The sequence below is a fragment of the Drosophila ficusphila genome, unplaced genomic scaffold (genome assembly GCF_018152265.1).
Source record: "Drosophila ficusphila isolate 14025-0441.05 unplaced genomic scaffold, ASM1815226v1 contig_412, whole genome shotgun sequence".
Lineage (NCBI taxonomy): Eukaryota > Metazoa > Arthropoda > Insecta > Diptera > Drosophilidae > Drosophila > Drosophila ficusphila.
The window spans coordinates 1423849-1447890 of record NW_025064326.1 but is presented as its reverse complement, the minus strand read 5'-3'; the positions used below and the strand labels follow the sequence as shown (position 1 = coordinate 1447890).

The 24042-nt window shown below is 41.5% G+C and overlaps 1 protein-coding gene across 1 annotated transcript in view; it reads right to left on the bottom strand.

Annotated features, from left to right (window-relative positions):
* Positions 1-24042, bottom strand: part of LOC108091497 — an 87135-nt gene that overhangs the window by 23834 nt on the left and 39259 nt on the right. The window contains 3 exon segments of the mRNA XM_017190730.2: positions 1620-1816; positions 2085-2345; positions 18673-18874. Coding sequence (XP_017046219.2) covers positions 1620-1816; positions 2085-2345; positions 18673-18874 — 660 coding nt within the window.

Sequence of the window (24042 nt, the reverse complement as noted above, 5' to 3'; positions counted from 1 at the left end):
GTTTTGGCTCGGTTATTGCTCTCTTTGTTGGATTTATTTGGCCTTTGCCTACCCTGTATTCGCTGCATATGTTTTATGAGTCATACTAAACTTAAATATGTATTTGGTATAGCAAGGTGCAAGTTATAAAAAATAGTTATGTGCCAATATTTAAAGCAATTAAATATGTTTCCCCTTGAAAATACCAACAACTTCGGCTTGGTTTTATACCACGCTTTAATAAGTACCTTTTGGTCAGTAAGAAGAGTTCCCTGCGCTTACTTAGACTGACTTTCTGTATTTTTTTTTCCAAAGAGAAAAGACTATAAATATTTGTTACGCTGACGTCGCTGGGGGAGAATCACACACACAGAGCACATATTTATAAGAGACATTTATATATATAAACACATATGAGTTGTTCTTGTTGGCTGCCTTTGCGGCTACAAATCCGGCGTGTATAAAAATGACTGCAATTTATGTTTTCCTATGAATATATTTGCGGCAAGCCCGGCTCCTCTCCTCCTTGCCACCCACTGAATATATATATATGTATTTTTCTGCCTTTTATTGCTAGTTTGTTACTTTATTTGATTGCATAAATTTTATGCAGATTCCGTAACATGTCATTGCTAGTGATTTTTATTAAATGCAGCGCGCGGTGACAAGTAGATTGCGCATACGTCGCGTTGTCCCGAAAATTTAATATCCGCCTCAAATGTGTTATGATGTTTTGGGGCCAAGCGGGCGGGCTGAAGTTGCCAACTAATATGACAAGTTGATGCTCCGGTCATTCCGCACCAGATTTCTCTTGTTGTGGCCCAATAACTAACAATCAAGTGGTTGTGTCTGTGTGTGGAGTTTCGGGGGAACTTTCTGCTGGCAGACACTTTATGTGTCTCGTGTCATCTGCTTGGCTTTTCGGTCACGTTGATCATGCGACAACAACACATGTTCCCATAACGCAGTTGCCAAACTTTAATTACAAAAGAAATGGCCGAAATGAAGGATGGGAATTCGAAAACAAGTTTGTCGAGCTCACCTAGGAAAATACTCGATTTACCTACGGCCAAGTTTTGCAGGTAGAAAAATGTATTTGCTTTAGATGAAGTTGAGGCTAATTAAAATTGTTTTTTGTTTGGTTTAGATTTCTACTCTGCCTCAGATTTGGTTAAGACTTCTTACTCTATTCATTAATTGGTGTAGATGCTTTTAAAAAATCGAGTGTTGTTGAGAATTAATGGAATATGGGCTTGCTATAAATCTTTTAACTTAAAGCTTCGCTAAGGCAAGCTTCATAACCAAATTCATTTGCGCCTGGAGTTTCTGGCTATTAATAAAAATTGCTCAGCCTCAAGCCGTAAATTGTATTTTTGTCCGCTTTGACCCAGACTGACCCACCAATTTAACTTCATCAGGGCAAGCACTTCGCCAAGAAGCGCACTGAGATGAAAAACCTAGTAGTTTTTCTTCCTAAAAAACTATTTGAACCCTTTCTGAAGCTATAATAAATTATAGTGCTGTGTTGTTTTTGATCAGAGATTTGATTTACTTTGCTTTACTTTTGCATGGTAAAAAATAAAATGTTTTGAATGGTCTTAAAGTATTTTTTGCTGTGCAGCCCCAAAACCACTACTCACAGTTGACATTCAGCGAGACGCTGGTCTCCAGCATGTGGCCCTCGGGCATGGCACGATTCCAGACGACGCATTTGTACTTGGCGCCATCGTCGGCCCGTCGGGGAACAATCTGCAGGGTGGCGTTGGTATAGTGGTTCTTCGATCCCCCCTTCAGTGCATACGACTGCAGCGGCACGGTGCTCCCCTCGCGGTACCAGCTGCAAAAAGTACACAAGTGATAGCCACGATTTAGTGCCAAGAAGTGCGGGCAGAGGGATGGCGACCATGTGCCGGGGAAGGATTATTAATGAAGGCGACCGCCCGTTTAGTGATTTACTTCACCGCACAACTGAAGGGAAATATAAAAAAACTCTACAACTGTGCGGAAAGAAAATAACATAAAGCCAGCAAATAGCTGGAATGTAAATGGGGATGATAAGAGGCACAGGTCTAAGGAAATAATTTGATTGAATCAAGTTCCCTTACGTTATCATGGGATCTGGGGAACCGCCAATACTGCTGCAGGTCAATTCCAGAGGCTTCTCCTCGGTGGCCACCGCCAGATTTCCGGGCGTGACCATCGGCGGATGGGGAGCGGTCAGCACCGTCAGATTGTAGAACTCCTGATGGACATCCGCCCCGGTTCCCTTCGCCTTGATTCGGCACTCAAAGCGTCCATTATCCCGATTATAGGACGTGTTCTTGATCTGCAAGTCGTAAATACCGCGACTCGGTCGAAAGTCCAGCCTAAAAGTGAAAGAATCAAAGAGAAAATAAGCAGAGAGTTCTGAATAAAGACTGGAAGCGATTTATTAGGCATGGGAACTGCGAGGGAAAACTTTTATTTTATGTAAATTTGCCGCGCGAGTTCTCTGTTGATTTACAGCAGCTGCCGCACAATTTTATATATTTATTTATTTCTACATTTGTTTATCTTTATATAAACGCCAGTACGAAGGTTAGCATATATTTTCGTATTATTGTAAAGTTAATGCTCTGGTGGTCAGGAAGAGCAAACGCAAATGGTTCGATTGGTTTTGAGGGAAAATAAGAAGCTATTCAATTTAATATGTGAAACTATAGATCTTTGAACAACAAATATTATTATTACATTTTTATTAAAACTGTGTACCTTATGCAATTAATATTTAAAAATGACTCGTTTTATATTCCACAAAACAAGAGCTTAGTGAACTCGCTTTAAATAATTCCCCCAAACAGAATGCACCATTCAAAGCAGAGCATCCTCCAGTTCGTGTTGTTGAGATCCTGGGAAATAAATTTCACATCACTTGTTTTCGTTAAGTAGCTTCCATACCCCACCCCACTTCCCTCCACACACTTCAGCTTGTTGTTCATTTTCATTTTCGTTCGCCTTCTGTTTTCCATGTTTTCACTACTCAGTGTGTGCGTTTGCCGTTGGGTTTTCCCTCGATTTCATTTTGGGGGGGCTTAAAAGCCGTGTTCCGAGTCCCGGCGCGAAATAAAATGAAAAATGCTCATGGCAAATTAAGCGTCGAACTCATTTTTGTAAATTTATTAGCCCAATTCTGTGCCGGACTCCGGTGCCTGGGGTCTTGTCCTGGGCATTACATTTTTATTAATTTAACATGGCTACCTTAATGACGGAACTTGGTGGGAAAATGCCGGATTGACTTGCTAAAACCAAATGGAAAAACTCAATCAACCGTAATAGCTTCGGAACTCCCAAGAATCTCCCCGGCACATTTTATTTCAATTTCTATTTCGCAGAGGGTGGGAGTTTGCAGGATTGGCGGAACCTTTGATTTTTTAAATACGAATAAGAAATATTTTAAAGGTTTTTCCAAACAAACTCTGCTTCCAGAAGCTTAACTGTTTATGTTTGGCTTTCTTATGAAGTAATTTTTCGCTAAAGAAATTAAACTGTGTACTGAAACAGAGGTGTGAGAAATATCAAGCAGTCGAAATTATTAAAGTGCATCTTAAAAACTTCACAGGTAGTGGAAAGAGATGTGAATCTTTTCGGGGGCTAAAAAAATGTCCTAAAAAACGCCAAATTTGCTTCATTTCTTTCAAAAGAAACCTGTGCATGTGTGGTAATAAGAAAAAACAGGAAGGCAGAAAAGCTGAAAAGCAGAAAAGAAACGGTTGCATTTCGTAGCTGAGGCAGAGATTTCATCTTGGCTTTCCACTTTTTCTTGCAGCATTTGCCATGCATTTCCGCCAGCGACTTTTACGAGGCAGAGGCTCTGCTGAAAGGATGCCGAGGAGCGGATGGAAACTGCGAGGAAAATGGATGAAAAGCGGTTGCGGAGCTGGGAAAAGGAGTCGTGCATGCGAAGCACATAATTGCCTCTGCCAGGAGGCCTCTGATGTCCTTGCAGCCTCGAAAAGAAGGAATTTCTAATGTGTACTTAAGTGCTGTAATTCTGCCCTCCCCCCTTTTGGCATCCCCGCCCTTCCCCCCTCGGTTATTATGTTGCATCGTCGCAGGACTTATGCAAAACAGTCGCTGAATTGTTATGCAAATTGTTGCCAATTACTTGGCAATGCCTCCTTCTGCATCGGTGAGCACATCAAGTTGGCTCACCCACACACACGCACCACTTAACGGAAAGTATTGAACAATTACACTGACCTACATGCCAATGGAAATGGGAAACGGGAGATGGGAAAATAAAAACATTTCCTTGATTGAACTTTAGCTATGCATTCGTACATGAAGATAGAGGAATATAATACTTTGCTAAGCGAAGAATGCTCCCACTTTCGGCACAGTGTGGCCTCCCTTGACGGAACGGAAGGAGACAGCGGAAAAGTCGGCTGGCCAGCGCAGCTCGCAAACTTTTCCCCCACTATCAATCGAGCGAAGAAAACAGATGGAGCCGGGGAAATTGGGGGGAAAACCTGAGGCGAGCCACTTGGCTTGTTAACGGTAACTAAAGCTCACTTTATAGTTGCTCGTGGGCGGCGGAAAAGGGGCGTGGGCTGATTATGTTATTATCGGTTTAGTATCGAAGTCTTATGGCTCGTTTTCTTCGTTGCCCGTCTCATGTCTCATGTAATTCAATTTGCCGAGACATCCTTCGCCGCCTGGGCTTCTCTTTTTCCTCTGACAGCTTCGCATGCCAAGGAGTCGTCTCCTGAAAGTAATACACTTTTTTCCCGTTTTCTCTCATTGAGAAACTTTGCGCACTTCAGAAAAAGCCTTCTCAACGTTTAACTATTTTCTCTTTATACGGTACAAATATCTTGATTTTAAACAGGGAAGATAAAAACGAAAGGGAACTACTATTTGGTGTAACCATTTTTATCTAGTAATAAGTTTTCTAATTAAATAGTCTTGACAGTTCATCAACATAATTATTAAAAAAAAAAATAATATAAAAAACCAAATTTGAGTCCACATTTTTTATTTGAGTGCAAAAAGGGAAGCTGAAGGGGGGCTGTTGAGGGCAAAAAAAAATAAAATGTAAACGCGCCAAATTTGACGCGGGGCAAGGACGATGGGCTGCCACACCCCCGATTGTCCTTTACGCCCCCCTCAACGATGTGCGTTATGTGCGGATAATTGACTTTTAAAATGTGTGTGCGATATCGCAACAAGAGCAACAGAACAGATGTTGGGGCGAAAGGAGAAGGGTCGTGACGTATAATTAAACGGCATATTGTCACGCATCCCTGAAACTGAGAAGAGGGAGAAAGTGAAGGAGAAAGTGGCGGAGACCCAAAGTGAATGAATCAGGGGGAAAGAGAAAGCGAGACAGAAATAGGGGAAGAGGGAAAGGGAAGGAAGAAGGCCCGTTCTCAGTTGTATTCGCTTTCGTTTTTGTTTAGACTTCAACTTTCTTGTTGCCCCCTCGCAAAATAAATAAGATGGGGATAAATAGCTGTATTATTAGCTACAGGATTTTAGTTTGAGTAAGAGCTTCAAGGATAGCACACAATAGAATCTCGGAATCAATAAAGTTTCAGTTGCAGGCTTTTAACTTTCTGAGCTTAAGTACAAAGACAAAGCATAATGAGTTAAAAAGAAGTTAGAAGTTGATTAACGTAGAATCTGAACCAAAGATAGTTGTGCTAGAGAAAGTCTAATTACTAGAAGTTGGACAAGTTCTTTACTAGTCAGTGTTTTCTATAATCTGCTTAATGAATATCTGTGGCTTGCCACTCTCCATTCCTCAAACCACTCAAATAATATCCTAATCCCTTTGGAGCACTATAACTTTCGAAATTTGTCAACTTTTTAACAAGTCCCACCAAAAAAACAGGATAAATAAATGCAAACAGCCCAACAAATCAGCGAACAACAGAACTCACTCCTCAGGCGAGGCGTTCATCAAGTTATTCACACAATCTCCGTCAGCTGACGGACCTTTACCCCCAACCCCCTTAATCCGCAGCCCCCCTTTCCCCTTCGACCCCCTCAGCCAGCCCTGTCCATCCAAAACTGGTCCCAACTGGCAGTGCCAGTGACTTATTTATGCAAATGGCCATAACAAATGAGGCGCATACACTCGACGCTCCGAGGGGGTACGAAAGGGGCGTAGGGGGCTGGTTTTCGGGGGGGTGAGGCAACATTCTAACCACACAGTGGAAACGATTAATTTGGTGCCCAGTTCAGATCCGAAACTCAAACGCTGTCCGAGCGATCCGAATGGGAAAGCCCGAGGGTTGGTAATTTCGGGGGGCAGGGGTGTGGCAAAAGGGGGTGGCGGCGCTGGATGCAATGCATGTCTCAATCGTGCAACATGGCAGCTCATCAGTGGCTGCCAGAAGGGGGATTACTGTACTGTGAGGCGGCCTCATTATTGAAACATGTTGCTAACATTTGTTATGCAAAGGCGACATTCATGCAAAATGCGACTGGGTGGGCGGTCGAAGGGGGGAGGGCACACATATCTGTATCCATCATGCTCATTGGCCCCCCATTTCGTCCTTGGGTTTTCCTACATGGTAAAAATTAGTTGGGTAAGCCACAGTTCGGTATCACTTCTGATGCTAGTTTAAATACTATTGTTTGCTATAATTATTAAATGGTTAAGCCTCTGATTAACATGGAGAGGGAAATCAATTAAATTAATCATTGAAAATTAAGTCCGGTTTGTTCTTCGGTTCATATATCGCTTTAAAACTTAGAAGTGTTATAGAGCCTTTAAACTCTAAGAACAAAGTATCTTGAAGGTATTCTATAATTTTATAGCGTTCTTAATATTGGTTACCTATTGTGCAAAAACCTATAAATGCCTGAGAAGCTGCGTTATTCTGCTCCATTTTTTAGCGAATTTAACCAGACAGCGCCTTGTCATGGCCCCATTCCACAGTCTGATTTCATCTGTGTTGACTTTATCCACTATTTGACGACTTGCCCTACACAATTGGATTTGCCAGGGGAATTGGTACAACATCGAGCCATTTGAGATACTAATTTTATCATTTGTATATTATTTTAAACTTGGAAACTTCTGGCTTGAGGAGGAACTTTAAAATCGGCCATCTTGAAATGGAAATGTAAATTTTGAATGCAGTTTGTTAAGAAGATTTGATCATGAGACGGAAAAGTCTGAGTGCAGTTCGTTTTGGAATAGAGTCACAATCGATAGCAGGTTTGCTACTTTGGCGTTGGACAAAAGTTGTGGAAGTTGTAGGTTGGAAGCCCCAAGTTACCCCCATATATCCCTGATGTCGCCCTCACTGAATGTCGCTTTGTAGGAGTGTGTGTAAGCGCTTGCTTTCCAACGTTAACGGTAAATGCGTGCAAATGACAGCGATATGACAGGTCAAGGCAGTCAGGCGGACGCACACACGTGCACAAAGAGCAAGATACTGCGATGCTGCACTCAGCGAAAGAACGTTTCCTTAATGGTTAAATACAAATTACTTATTGTCAGAGCTATAAAAATCCCTATATCCTTGGATATTTATTAGATTCTATTAGTTGCGTTTGTACTTAAAAGATGTCAAGCATTTCAGAAAATAGTCGTTTTCTTTTTTCGCAGTGCATCGCAAACAGTTTCCTTAGTCGTTGTGATCTGGCAACAGCAGGGCTCAAACTAACACATATTACTTGGAAAAGGTTTTAGTGTCATTGTCACCAGGTGTTGATAAGGGCAACGTAAAAATTGTTAAATTTATGGCAGCTTTTTCCGAAGTTGTTTTTCTCCACTTTAGATTCGACTTCAGCAGGTATTTATCAGTGAAAGAACTCGACTTATTTCCGTAACTATATAGTATGCGATGCATACTTAAAATGTTACCCCTTATATTCATACCTAATAGTTTTGGGCATATAAAATGGCAAGAATGCCTGGGAATTTCACATTTGCCTGATGCATCTGGAATCCGAATCAAAGTCAATTACACGGCAAATGTGCCCTGAATTGCGTGAGAGGATGTCAAAGGAAAGTGTCTGTGGGAAATATTCCCATTGCACTCCGTGGACATAATCCTGTTGAGTGGCTAAGTGAGATTGCATTTGTTTTGTTCTCGTCGTGCAGGGGACCATCTCTGCTTATTTGTTTGTTTGTTTGGATTTTCTTGTGGCTTCCATGTTTATTCATGGCACATAAGCTGAAAAAACAGAGAAAGGCACGCTTAAAAGCCGCAATGACTCTTCACATTGACAGTATTAAGTGCGAACGAGAGAGCGGGAAAGAGATCGCTATAGATATAGCCATATAGCCATGCATCACCGTGTCCAGAATCCGGAATCCCCACAAGCAGCTGCCATCTGCTGTCCAGCTTCGCATATTTCTCCACTGTCACTGATTTCTCAATAGATTTCACAGAGCAATGTGCATAAATCATAACTCGGTTGAGGATGTTCCTGCTCCACTTTCGGGGCGGAAAGGGGCGTGGTCTGTTAAGCAAAAGTCAAACCACTGAAATGTGGGTGGGGATTTGTCCAGAGGGGCTGTGGATTTTTTCTGGGGTCCGAAAATGCAGCTGTGCTTGCGGCTTGCCTTCGTTTGCCATTTTTCAGATACGAGCTTTTATGAATTTTTTTATGGCCAGAAGTCGTATGCAAGGAGCGGTCTATCCTTCTAACTGAGTTACAAAAGCCTCACTACATTAGGGGATTTCAAACCTTAAATGAAAAATATATAACTTAGAAATGTATAATTTTACTCAACACACCTAAATGTTTAAACAGCGCAGAGCTTTGTCACTCACAGTTAAAGGAGTAAAAGGAATGCGAAAACAAAAGCTAATATGCAAGGGCTAAAGGTCAGCAATGGCTCCTTTCTTATTGAAGCCCAAATCTTGAGGGGAAGAACTCCCATCGTTACTTAAACTTTGCGCGACAGGCCTAGCCGAAATTTGCAGCGGAGAATTTATGAGTCTCTCGCGTCGGTTTTTCCGTCTCTTTTCTTTTTCCCCCAGTTTTCCCTAGCCTTGAACTCCTGTTAATATTCTTATTATTTACGACCTTGGAGAGAGTGTGAGAAACATGCTGCTCAAACACATCTTTTGTGCGTATGCCGAGACACTTTGCATTACTTTGCATAATTTTTGCTTGCTTCTTGAAGGGGCATATCGATTACATAACAAAATTAATTGAACTGATTCTTCAATGAAAATATTGAATTTTAAAAAGAATTTAGAATTACATTTAATAAAAACAGCTTTGTATTTTATTATAATTATTTAGTTATTTTAAAAATTATATTTACCCCGAGAGCATTGGAAAGTCGAGCTTTTGGCCAAACTCTTTTATGTCTCATCCATGTTCACTTGTTTTATGCGCTTTCCCATTTTCCTTTCTGCGCTTCTTTTTCGCTTTCTTTGCTCACATTTTATTTTGCATATTTTGCTTTTTGCTGCAGCAATTTTTGGCTTTTGTCTGTCTGACAGTCCGATGTTTTGTTGCCCGCTTTATATGCATAAATATGATGTTGATTTTTATGATTTCTATAATGTTTCATTATGCTGCGTTTTACGACACAAGGGGGAGTGTGTGCCCCCTTTTTTCGGGCTTTCGGGGGCTGGAGTGCACACATGTCTGGTTCATAAAGGCGGCTCTCCGTTCCCCTCCCCCCTTTCCCTTTTTTCCTCTGAGTGTATCTCGCTTCGTTTCTGCCTTAATTTATGGGCCTTTTGTTTACAGTTGTGTGTGTTCTGTGTATTGTTTGAACAATCCGGCTATCTGCTCTCCCGGTTCTGCTATTTTGCTCCACTGTGTAATACTCCGCCGCTCCCCCGCATTTCGCATTTTATGTGCGCTCAAAAGCCAATTTCGTAGAGATTTGGCCGGGTCCAAAAACTTGCGGACCCATTATAAGCGCATAATCTTTTCCTAACACACATATTCTCATTCTGCCCCACAACAGGGCCAAAAATGAAATGGCTAAGCTTCCCTAAGTCAACTCCACCCACTGCCAATGTTGTTGGATAATTTTTGACTTTGGCAGGCCAAAAAAATACTTTGCAACACACACACACTCTCAAGCCGCCCATAGAAAGCCTCCACTCTGCCCTCTTTGTTTCGGAAAATTTAAAGCTCACTTCTAGGCGCAGCCTTAAATGACAGTTAAAGCAGTTTGCCGGCTAATGACAATCACTTGGGACAACGCAGAGAAAAAATATTCCAAAAATTGGAGTCAGTAAGTTTACTCTTTTCTAGTTTAAAAGGTGGTTAATTTAAATTCAATAAAGTGGGGTCTTAAAGACCTGAACCTATTAGGTTAGCTTGAGTTTTAGCATTTATGAAATAAGTATCTTGACAACAATGATTTACGAAATAAAAACAATATATTATATTCGAATAATTAAAAAACCTTACTTTATCTTTATTTCCTAGCCAAGTGTCCCTCCCAATCGTTTCTCCCTGTGAATTCGCGCCCAATGTCTAATTTCTTTAGAACGGTTTGTTGTTCGCCTCCTGCTTTTTATGAGCAACGCCTTACAAATGAGTTTTAGCCAACTGACAAGGCCACCCGGGAGGCGGTTAAATTTTTGTCGGGGGCGTGGCAAGTTGGAGAGAAGCGACCCCACGCCGGTCGTTCGGTTCTATTGCCTGCTTTATGACACTTTCATAGACTTTTTATGTTTATGCCGGAGCGTTTAGTGAGCGCAGCTGTTGCGTCCGCCCGGCGAGGCCAACTGCCACTTTGAGTTGTGCCACCCATTTACCGGCCCCTCCCCTCCCCCGTGTCAAACGGCCAGGGAACCAGCCCCTTCACTTCCTATTTTTTGTGGGAGTACAGTGAAGGACGGTTAAGAAAATCCTAACTTAAACTGAAAATATTAAGACCCTTAAAAATGTATCTGAAAATTTAGGTTTAAGCTAGTTCGACAATATTTGATTTGCGGGAGTTATTATCTATAGCTATTTCTTATATGTCAGAGCACTATGACTAAAAAATAAGTGTTCATAATATATTACAATTTCTTTTAAGTCATACCTTCCTTAATGTTCTTGCCCAGACAAGTTCCACTGTACTCCTGAGCCGTGGCTATATTTACATTTGCGTTTCTTATCTCCACGTAATTAAGGCGATGGCTACAGGCCCCAACTGCGTGCCGAATCCTCAGAGGCCGTTCGTTCTAATCATCATTGCCATAGTCATCATCGACAAGCGCTGTCATCCGGGGGCGGCCCCTTAACCCTTGGCAGCCAGCACCAACCTTAACCCCCGTTCCAAGTTTGGGGCCTGTCACGAAACTATGTATATCTTTTTCTTGCGGCCTCGCGGGAGCAATAATGCTCCGAGTTGGAGTGGGGCTCGCTGGGCAGCAGCTGGTGCCGGAAAAGTCCCTCCAGTATTTTCCACCCAGCCACATCCTTTGTTCGCTTTCCGACAGATTTTCGAGGGCGAAAACTTCTCAGGCACACCTGCTCATCAAGGAGTCCTGATTGGTAACAGGTTTTGGGATAGCAGTTAACAGATTTCTCCTGTTGATTTTTGCCCGTTGAATTTTTAATTACTGCGCCAGCGAAAAGCTCAAATTTTCCCGTCGAAAATTATGTTGCGACTTGAGCTGTCTGCGAAATTTGATCGTCTGGTTACACTTTCATTAAAGATTAATCCTCATTCGCCAGCGAAAAGTGCCCAAATTGATGTAATCGCAAAAGAAAGCTGAATTTATTATTGATGGTTTTTGGGAAATGGAAGTTCTATCTGATTTGATTTTAATTGATTCCGCTTAAGTGTAGCTTCCATCAAAATACATTTAAATGATTTAGCTTTTAAGTGTCTTTATTTTGAAAAATAAAGAGCTCTCCCCTTTTCCGCAGGACACTTTTGCAAGCTGTGTAATTTGTAGCTGGCAGTCCTTTGATAGCACGAAATCCGTGCCAGGGCTTTAGATTTTAATGAGCGCCCGGCTGCAGCGCTATATAGATGTTAATGCACGATATTCGCACTTAATGAGCTTCACCCCTCATAAATTTTGGCCATAAACTATGCTCTGGGTGGACTTAAAGTTGCCCGGACGCCGGGAGCCCGGAACGCCGGAACCCCGCCCCGGGTCAGCCCCATTAAATTGGCGGGGAGCGCAGGACACACATCCTTGAGCCAATTTTCGATAAGCTTTTCAGAAACCCTCTTCATTGTCTGTCAATGCCCGAGCGTGAGTAAAAAATATTTCTACATTAAAGGTGACAGCGACAGACGTTGCCACTGACTCCTCATTTCGGAGGTCCTGGAGCCAGGATACCGGGTCCTGGATCCTGGATCTGGATCCCAGTGCCTGTGACAGCGCCAGCAGGAAACAAACAAACAACGCAGCAATGCAAACACCGGCAGATGGGTTCCGAGGTTTCGGAGTTTCGGGGGGCTTGCAGGGCTCGAGCGGTTTGGGGGTCCTGCGGGGCTGGGAGAATTCCAGGACACTGCGTGTGTTTATTTTGTCGTAAATTGATTTTAACGGCGAATGACAAACAGCAGAAGCAGCAGCGGAGTGACGGCGACGAACTGGAGGCACGAACGCCATTTTGCGGCATTTAAAAATGTATTTAAAAAGTGTAGCGTGCTCTAGGTGAGCTGTCAGAAACTGGCATACTCAAGTATCGGAGGCTTATTATTTTGGGTATATGCCAAGACAAAGTAACGCACATACTGTCATTATTAAGGATAATATTTTAAAAAGAGAACTTTTTCCTGAGAGGCTGCAGTTTCTGTTCTTAAACTAGAGGAAGGTCCACAAAAACTGAGGATACCCTTTACTTTAAAAGAAGCGCCCAAGAAAACCACGAGTCGAGGCGCTGCATATTCATTTTCTGATTAGAAAAATTATTACATAAAATTTATGTTAGTTGACAAAGTTTACGGGCTGCTGGGAGCCAGGAAACCTGGTCGGGAAGATGGAGGCAAGACGCGGCGCGGGATGTTAATGGCTTCCCTTCTGGGTTGTCGCTCACCATCTAAACTGTATTATGGCAGCCACAAAACAACCTTAATAAATGTCGACACGGGCGAGGGGGGGCAAGAGAAAGGGGCGGAGGAGATGGGAAGGCGGGGGAAAGTGTCGTCGTCTACCTGGCAACATGTTAAGCAGGTGTTTCCAAATCACTTACGTCGAAACATCGCCGAAACAACAGCGCCGGAGACAGGACTTTCAAAGGATGCTTGCTCCTGATTCTGAGGATTTCGCCTCCGGCGACATTGTCGACGTCTTGGCAACAATAACAGCGCGCAAATAATAAACAACAAATTTAGCAGCATCAACTTTCCCCACGCCATCACTCAAATGCATTCGCGGCGGATGCGAAATGTGCAGGCGAAGGCTTCTGGATTTACAGCTCTTCTGTTCTGTTTAACTATTTCGCAATCGAGGGTAAATATTTGCCACATTAATTGCTCCGACTTGACTAAACTACCCGCCTAACAATGTTGATCACACAATGCAGAGTAATTCGAAGGAATAAAATGGGTATCCTGTTTCACTTGGAGAAAGCCTGCTTGTGTAGAACATTTAGTTAATTTTAATTAAAGGACTGAAAGTTGTAACTGGTGCAAACCGAATTCTATTTACCCATGACTTTTTGTTGTTTGAAGTATGGATCTGGCACACATAAATGTTGCTTTACAATATAAGCTCTGTAGTGTGTGTAGAACTTAATTAAATTAAATTTAAATACAAACTTAACCAGACAAGTTTCATAATTTTGCGTATTCAAATTTAATAAGCCGCTCTTGAGGGTCTTTAAGCCGGAGCCAGCCAAGTGTAAGCTAGCAAATGACAACATGGGCAACAATAAAAAAAGCATTTAAACTGAATTATTCATAAAGTTTGGCGACTCAGACGGAAGGGAGGAGCGGCCACCGGCTTCCTGTGTGTCATGGCCACGGCTCCCGAGTTTTCCGCCACCTCCCGCAACATTTCTGCGGCTTCTGCGGCGAAGAATGGCGGCCGGAAGTACACGTTGACAAGTCGCACTTCGTACGGCGGACAACTTCCGGCGGCGGCTCTCCCGCTCCGCTTTCGGTGTTCGCTTTTCGGTTTCAGTTTGCCCCGCAGCTTTATGAACTCCACATGGCCGGCGGGTGGTCGGACACCTTCTGTTCCGCAGACCCTCCTTCGCATTTTCCCTGTTTTCCGCAGTTTTCCTCCCTCCCTTCCCCTTCCACCGCTTTCCTGACTTTTCCCTTGGCCAACCGCCCACCGCATGTGCGTATTTGCATGGAGCAGCGGCGAGTTCAAGACCGTTTGTTGTGAGTCTTGTTTATGTTGCAAAAGTGTGTGTGCACTGGAAAAAAAGGGGAGTATATAAACTACCATATACTAAGAGTTAAGAACAAACCATTAAATTAAGCTTGGGATGATAATTGTAAATCCATTTGATGCGGGGAACTGCATTCTCCTTCTTTGAGTGGCAAAAACTCATTGCAAGCAAATTTTTCTCCCAGTGCACGACACTGTGTGGTTATGTATATGTCTGCTGGCTTAAGCTAACTTTAAATTACGCTTAGCGACTGAAATTAATTTACGCAACGCCACGAGCACCAGGACAACAAAACAACAGAGCATTGCCGGCAAATGTGCAAATGTGTCGAGTTGGGTGGACCAAAACAGCCCCAGGATGGCCAGGGGCGTGGTTTTGGGGGGGGCGCACTAAGCCTCTTTTGGGGTTTGTGCATTCCATTGGGCAAATCTGGAAAATCTGTGTCCTAGGTCGTAAAGTCATTTAATGCGCCGCGCAAAGTGGCAATCGTTAAATGCCATTGTTGAAAGGGGTTTTTGATACATCGAAATCGAGTCGGTTGAAATTGGGTCAGTTTTTGGACAGCTCTTGACGGCTGCAAACCGCATTTGGCGTTCAGATTAATTGTGGGTTGTTCTATTTGGTTTTTGGTAGATTCGACAAAGTATATATTGATTCGTCAGGGTGCGAGGGAAATACCATTAATTTTAACTTGTAAATAAACATTTTTCAGCAATAATTGTAACTCTGTACCATTATTATGATAAAAGCGCTGTTTATTTAGGACTTCTAAAGGTTTAGAGGTATGTCACTATGTGATCGGATAAAAATTGTCCTAGTTATGACTCCTTGAAGTGCTGACTTGGGTCTCCTTTTTCAATTCACGGAAACCTATAAAAATCTGGCATGAACAGGAGTCAAAAAATGGACACCAATTTGGCCAGATAATTTCCAATAAGTTTTGAGAATCAATCAAGTTTCACAATTGCCCTGCTTCATCACGCAGGAACTGCGGCGAGTGATGGATGGATTGAGTTGGGATTGGTTCGTTGGTTCCGATTCCCTGACCATCGGCCGATACATTGCTCTTATCTTTGCGGTTCCCCCGCCCGAAAATTGTCATTTTGATGACCTTAACAACCTCGATGTTGCCCAAACCCGCATTTTATTTGCGCTGCTGCGTGTTTGTTGAATGATATTGGAATTTTGCGTGGTGCTCGCCTCTTGTTGTTTAAGTGCCGCAAACATTTCGCTGGTGGAGCGTGCAAAACAATCAAAAAATTTGCTTTTCACTGAACAGATAGCAAAATACACAGCGCAGAAAACAAAAATAAAAGTCGAGCTCGTGGGAAGAGAGAAAAAAAAAAACGGAAGTATCCGGAGCATCAGTAGAAGGCATTTTTCAATTGTGTTAAAAGAAATTTAATATGAAACTCATGCTGGCTATCGATTTTTAATTTTGATTTGCTACAGCCCATGATTCTTTGTTGTGGTTACTGTGCCTTCGCAAAAATTTCGAAGCTCCCTTGGGGAAACCGGAAAAGAAAGGCTAAAATGGCTTACCATTTTTCTTTTGTATTTTGGTATCGATTTTAAGAGCTGATTGGCGTGGGCTGTCATTGTGTTCAGTAGTTGTTTTAAATTTAAAATAAAGCGGGGGATATTATTATTTTCCAATTCGTTTTTATCAACTTGTGTAGACAAAACGTATACAAAATATTTCTGGTCTTTGGAAACAAATATGGTTGTAATATTGTATGTCAGTGAGCTTATAAAAATGTATTTTTCAAATTAGTGCAAAAAACCAACCCAGCTCAACAAAATTCAATTGGACTCCAGCTGAAAATATTATTTATTTTTTAATTAATCATTTTTGTACGCAGTGCAGAGCATTATATATATTCGTTGATCCCCGATAACTCGTGTTGCTATTTGTTTGTATATATTAATGTGGGCTGCGACTCAGCTGACACATTTCGCATTTGGGTGATGGATGTGCGGCAATAATTTCAGCTATTTATGCAAACGTGGCTTGTTGTTATCAATGGATGGTCCTGAGTTGGCCAGCTTCGTCGGGATGTTTGCCTTTTTATGCGGGTCAACGTTTAACCTTTACCTTGGCGGCAGACATACATCAAAATACGCAGATCAAATGCTGACTTTTTGGGGCCTGGAAACGGCAACACGTGTGTTGTTTCCAACCCGATGCGACATCTATCGCAGATATGGAAATATGTACGGATATATATGTACGTGGAAACTCTTCACTTATGCAAATTGAAATGCAAATAAGCCATGCCGACTGTATAGGCGTTTTATGTTCAAATCTCCCGAAAGTCGGCTGCCTTTTGTGTTCCGTGTTTCGTATTTCGTATTTGTGTGTTTTGAATTTTGTTATGGCACGCTTTATTGAATTCATTTAAAAAACAATTTATCTTTTCGGCTGCTGTCGGGAAACTTTTGGCCCAGCTAACAGTCGTTTTACTTTTGTTTTCCATACAGGGCGAAAGCCTTGGAAAAAATCGGCCAGAGTTGCAGCGCCTTTTGTCTAACATCCCAATTAGCCCTTTGTTTCGATGTCAATGCAAAACAGGCAAACCCTTCTTTTTCACTATTTTCCCCCATTCATTTCGAGTGCAAGCTGTGAGCATAAAAAATTGTAAGGATTTTTGCTCCTGTCGGTCACGCCTTTTAGGGATCACAATTGCCTTTTGTGCACCGCCTCCTGTCAATGACTAAATGTATGGCTGTTCAGAATAAAAAGAGGAGAGAGTCTGTTGGCCTTTTAACAACTAGAACTTGAGCTGGAAGCCCGTGCAGTTTCTTTTGAGCGAGAATGTGCCCTAATGGGCAGTTCAGAGCGACTTCTTCGTGAAGTGGGGGATATCACTTAAAGAGTTTCAACTTTTATGCAGTCTAGATGTTGGTAATAAGTACAGATTCTTCTACCACGCTTTCCTGTGATATATGCTTTACATTCTGATTCACCAGAACAGATGGCACATCACTCTCGCCTCTTCTTGTTTCGCCAAATCACCCATTCCTCAGATACATGTGCGCCTCTTCCCGTTTTGCATCATTAGTCTGAACCCAGGGCACATAAATCAAACAAATTGTTTAACGCGCGATTAGCAAAATTGTGTTATAATAATTCTTATTTTATTTTTCGCCTCTCCATTCTGCTGCTTACACGTTTCTGGCATTTGCATGTTTCTGTGGCGGCTGCTACTTAGCGGAAACATGCAGTACATGTATCTGCTGGATCATTTATTTATTATGCTTGTCGTCTGGTGGTCTCTGCCTCATTGCCACGCCCCCAAATCCGCCTCCGCCTCTGCCCCTTCACCTTGCAGTGGGCTGTTTGTCTGGCATGTATTTTGAATGGCCTGTTGAAATTTTCCAAGCGATTTGCAGCATACGCCGCATTGAATGTTTTTCCCCACTCGCCCCTCCTTTGTTATTATTTTTGTTCTGTTCTCTGCCGCTTTTTGTTGTTGTTTATTCACGCTCAAAATGCTGTGCAAAATGATTATTATGATTAATAAATAAATATGCTGGCAGCTCTCGGCAGCAGCAGTATTCAACGCATTTTATACAAACAGTTTGAAAAGTTCCCGCTGACGTCTCTACTTTTCCCTTTTCTCTTTTTGTTTTGCAATTTCAAAGGAAATTTCATAACCTAAGCGTTTGAAATTAAGTTGCGTATACGCCATGTGTTGCCAATACTTAGGTACAAAGACTGAAATTGTGGAAGGAGTTCACACTTCAAGTTCAACTTCAATTTATGGTTGATAACGACAAAATATTATAATTTTTGGGGTATTGCTAGTTATTGATTTGAATATTGCAATACACCCTAAGCTTTTTTCTATGCATAGTCGGTTCCCTCGAATTTTTTCCTCGTCCAAAAGAATAATCAATAGAAGTTCTCGTGTTTCCCCAATTATTCAACGATTATCCGACTTCCTCATTAGAAAAGTTACCAACTTTGGCAATCACTTTTGGTCCCCAGACTTGTATTTCCCTTTCGGCCATTGTGCTGCTACATTTCCGCCAGCCAGCCAGCCCAAAATGATGGACCAACAGCTGCGCCAGATGGGTGAAAAAGGATATGCGAGGGCCGAAAGGGAAGCCATCAACTTGTTGGTAATGAGTTATCGCCAGCCAGATGAACATTTAATGATGTACAATGGCATCGATGACGTTGTCGATGGCAATTTTAATAAATTTAACAGTCGAACGCACGACTTGGGTGGCGCATCCTTCATCTTTTATCGCGGGGGAAAACAATCCTGCCCTCGCTGGCAATTAAATAAATGTCCTTAACCCTTGACGTTCGCCGGCTGCCAGCGCATTGACAGCCATCAGCCATCAGGCATCAGCCATCAGCGCGGAATTTATGAGGCCGGGCCTTCTGTGATTTATCGGCCCATTGCACAAACTTACCGATAATTCGAGTTGAGCTGCACATCGCCGATGGCCACGTTCTCGAACAATGTGGGGCAGCAGGTCCAGCGGGCCCAGTAGAAGGTGAAGTCGGTCGAGTCGTAATGCTCGGTGAAGCGGCACTTGAGCACCAGATCGACGCCCTCACGCGTGTCCAGCGAGTCGTCCCCGGAGATCAGGCCAATCGAGAGCCAAAGGTGACCTGGAATGACAGAGCACGGATTCGATTACACCAGCGAAAATAACGGATAAGATTCAGTCGCAAAATAAATGATTAAAATTACGGGATTAAAAAAGTGTTTTGATTGCAGCCGCGTTTTGAAAACCCTCTTATGCCAAAAAAACAGTGGATATATTTATATTACAAATCTTGAAAACTGATCACAGTTCACGAATCGAACATTTGTTTCCGGACAAATGGCAGCGACAATTCAATTACCCCGTGCAATTTTTAGCCGCGGACATTTAATTAAGAGCGAAGCGGTCGAAATCCAGCACAAAATCATATAACAACATTGATATATCCTCGTCGCTAAACTGATTTGATTTATTTTTTCACTGTTATGTACGCAGCGGAGCAAAAACGAAAATCAATACCATCAGCGGAGCAGCAGCAATTGTACATGGACCAAAAATAAAGAATAAAGAATCAACTATTAAAAAAATAAAAAAGCGTGGTGCTGTAGAGACTCGTGGAAATTGTAAATCTATACCACAAAAATGAATAATTCACATGCCACGCTAACCGAAACACAATGGCCGGGGAGCGGAACAACTGCATCCAAATTGGTTGTGTTCCCGAAAAGAATTTCCACACAAATTGGGGATTATTTACCCGTAAAGCTGGCTTTGAATTTTCTATTTTATTAATTCGGTTTTGAAATGCCTAAGGTATTAGGTAATTTTTGTGAATTGTAAGCCACTGAAATCTATTGAAAAAGACTTAACAGCAGTTAAGAAGCAGTCGTATAAATAGTTACATATATTTTTAATTTTTTCGGATTGTCCATTCATGCATAATTTTTATTTAAATTTGCTTCCATGCCATTAAGCTTTCATGCTTTTTTATCTTAGCCCGAATTTAAGTAAAAACTCCCAGAGATCCAAATTAAGCGGAAATAATCGAAACAAAATTTATTGCTGGCATGCAGAGCCAAATAATTTTCCGGATTGCGTCCGAAGACTTTTTAGTGGGCATAAAATTTAATTTGACCATAAGAACTTCCGTGTTTTTCACCAGTTAACAGCAATTTATACATAATTACTGCTGAAAAATCAGCAAAATAAGTTTTCCGGAAACAATTCCAATCAAATTCCGCTGGCTGCATTTCCTTGTTCGTTTCTTTTTATGTTTTTGATGTGCGGGAAATGAAACTTTGAAGCTTTTACTTGTGGTCGTTTTACAGTTTTACAGCACCGGTCAAATAAAACTAAGCACGCAGTTTAGTTTGGGATGTTTTCCCCTCTTTTTTCGAGTGTGTATTCAGCTAAATGGAGCAAATGGTCGAGTGGACGCCATTGGGTCGAGTGCTGGGTGGAAAATGGGGGTGGCGCTGGGAAATGCAGGGGTTGGGGCAGTTGTTTGCACATGCAGCGCTTAGTTTTAATTTGTCTGCCTGAATTTTAGTTTTTGTGTGTTCCTGCTTTTTATTTTATACTCTCCGCCCTCCTCCGGTTTCCACTCCGCTCAATTTTCATGTATTTTGTTGGAGCGAATCTGTTTTTTGAGCAGTCTGCCCATCCACAGATGTAAGTTTGGGTACCATTTTCACGGAGCCGTCTATTGTTACGCTGGTTTTTCCTATAAAGCCATATATTAAACGAAGCAACAGCTTTATTGTGTTGGGATTTTTGGTATATAAAGCGCATAGTCCAGAATACAAACAACACAATGCACTGCGGCTGCATATAGGACTTCCTGCATCGCTTCCATCGCTCAAATGTTCGCTATTTTTTCGCCATCTGCTGAATTTCTGATTTCTTGCGCTTTTCTCTTTTTAGTTCGATCATGTAGAAACTTTGGTTCCCACTCTCCTCCTACTGTTATTGTAATTAACAGTTGGCAACACACAAAAAGTGCAAAGTTTCGAAAAAACAAGTTTGCTGACATTTGTTTGCTTTAAGTTGGTATTTTTCACAAAATACCATTCTGATATGTTTGCTAAAGCTTAAGAGCGTATATTGAATTCAACTTTTTATATTTATGTGGGGATAATGTAATTGCAATGTGTGTGGATTGTATTTAAAGCCTCTTATGTTTTGTTTACTTTAAAGCATAGTTAATGGAATATTTTTATTTAAAAGCTTATTGTTTACCGAAGGATTATTAAATTCAACAGTTTTTAATGTTGCCTAAATTAATTCCAATTAATGAACTCTATAATTTAAAAACTTAAGAACAATAGCTACGAAATATTTTCAATTATTTGATTTACAAACCGGTTACAAAATAAGTTACGGGGAAAACATCCTTCGATTGGTCGGGATATTTCGGGGATCCAGCAAACTCAAGAGAAAATCTGACTGGGACATGACATGTTTAACGTTTGCTTTGGCTACCGATTTACATTTTTCCATGCAAATAATTATCAATGAGCGCTGAGCTTAGCCCTCAAGGGGCTTCAATTGCCATGACCACGCCCTCCGCCGTTTGTGCATACAAAAACATGAAATGCATATGCATATAGATTTCGTTTCCCTATATAAGTTGATTTCCAAACTGAGACCGGGAGAGGTGGGCAAAATTACCATGAGCAAGTCGAAAGAAAAACACTTTTTTCGACACAGCTCGAGGAAAAATTCACTACAAAATATGTGGAAGTTTTTCCGGGGCTCTCCGTCCCTCCGTTTTGGGCCTCAAGGCAGCAATGTATATTTGCAATTATTTATACAAGCTTTTGCAATATGATGGATTTTAAAATGTAAATTAACTTTATTTGCATACGAAAGTTTTCACTCACAGCGGAAAACTTATTCCGGCCCATATGAGTGTGTGTATTTTGTAATAATTAGCCATCATTAGAGTTTCGGCAAAGTTTTCCATCGTCTCGCTCTTCCTGCTGGCTTTATGAATTTTTCAATTGTTCGCTGGAGAACTGGGGACTGAAAACTTTATCTCCACTCAGTTCAGTTGAGTTCAGACCGACTCGAAGTGCTTAAACATTCATAAATGCAAGTGCACTACACGCTAACCAAATGGAAAAAGGTCATATTCAAGTTGATTATATTATAAAAAACACGCAGCATCGGAATAAAAATATTTATATTCCTTTTGAAGAGTTACTTTTAATGCAATCAAGTAAATATAAGCTATCCCTTACATCTTATTTAAACTGCTTATCCTAGTGGAGTATTTGCTAAAGTCTTTCGCTTTTGAAATTTCTATAAATTTTATTTCTTAAACATTTTCGTTCAATGTATAAAAGGGGAAAAAGGAAGGCAGAGTTCATTTGGCAAAAAGATGCCGAAGCAAAAGTCAAGTCTGGCCAAATGCAACCCAAACAAACCCAAAGCAAACAACAAAAACTTTACACACACTCGTAAAAAATGAAACTTTTTTCACTTTACAGTGTAGGTTTTTTTGCATTGTTTTTTAGTTTTTGTGGCTGTGGTTTTTCCTTTTTTGCGTACGTTAAGTTGGACTTTGTTTGAGGTCGACGACGCGTCGTCTTCATAAACACAAATGTCACTACAGTTCAAGGGAATATGAAAAAGTTGGAGTTTCTTGGATAACCAAATTAAAATTCTCGAGGTGTTAGTTAGCACCTAAATATTTTATGAGACATCAACTACCATTTATTTCTAAGAAAAACTATTTTCAATAATATTCTAAGGAAAAATGTAAGGAGGATTTGTGATTCCCTTTCATGTAGTATTATATTTTATAAAAAAGTCATGTAAATATACATATATTTTTTTTGAGTGCGTCCTGTTTAGTTTCCATTTAATGTACTTACAGTTTTCAGAGGTCATAATCAACAGAAGGGTGTTGAAAACTGGTTGCAACTTCCCCTCCAGCACTTCGAGGGTGCTTTCCCCTTCTGTTCCTCTGCCCACTTCCATTTTTCCTTTTCCTTTTTCCCCCCAACATTTTCCAGCCATGCAACATCCAACACTGGCATCATTTTCTGGCAGTGTCTGCTTGACTTGTTTGTAATTATTTATTTCGTATAAAGTGTGGCAGACTGTTGTGCGTAGACAAGAATTATGGCATTTCGGGCATTGTGTGTGATGTCTGGAGTTTTTAAAACAGATTTCATGCTACAACGCCGACAAGATGAAAGCGGTGTGGGGCGGGAAAATGTTTTTCCTCGGCAGAATGCAACTAATGTATGTCCGTGTGTGCGTGGGTGTGAGTTACACTTAAAACAAGCTGTTTTCTTGGCTCGTTTACTTGTGGCTTTCCCTGGTTGTTGAGACAACCCCTGAGCTTTCCCCACACCCCCCTACCCAATTTTCCCTGTCCGGCTTTTGCTTTTCTTTCAGCTTAATGCGAATTTCTGCTTTTAACATCAGCCATTGTTGTTTTCCCTGTGTGTTTTGTGTGTGTGGCATATAAATATAATATGTAGTCTCGCCTCCTGCCATTGTTGTTGTAAAATATATTACTTTTTAACCTCGGAGTTTCAGAAAACTTCCCCTCCCCCCTCTCCCATTTTTACTCATAACAATTACAGCAATAGCAATTGCTGCCTGAAAATCAACAGTATGTGTGTTGCAAGATGTTCTTCGGTCAGTGGCGTAGCTTTGCTCCTCAAGGGGGATTAACTTTTGTCCAACTTGCTTGAGAGCCACGTTACCTTGAGGCTTTGGACCAGTTCAATTTTCTAATGGCTTTTGGGAAAACCAAAGGCGAGTTCTTAAGTTGAAGAAGATTATGCTTAAAACAGAGCGATTGTTACAAATTAAATTGATTAAAGTTCTTATTAGTAAGATATCTAATTGCTTTAAAATTATGTTTGCCATACATAACCCCCTTCTTCCATTCGCAACCATGTGTTCGAGTTTGCGGCTCTGGGCTCCGTGTAATGTGCTGCTGACATGCGCTAAGTTGTTGCGGTTGCCTTTGCTCTGCTGCTGTGCCCTAATGCCATAAGTCTTTAGTGCGGCTCTCAAAGCAACTGGGAGGATCCTTTGTCGGCTGGGATAAGAACTGGCATAAGCGATATGCCATGGTGTGTGTGCCTGTGGAGCAAACACGGCAGTTCATGCGCTTAACAGGACGTTGCTGTTGCAACTGCAACACGAACTGCCTCAGAAGAAGCTACATGGAAACACAATCCCCAAACTATAGCTCAAAACTATTAAAAATTTTTTTGTAATCATTGAATATTTAAAACACTATGCCATGCATGGGTTTCAATTATTCAA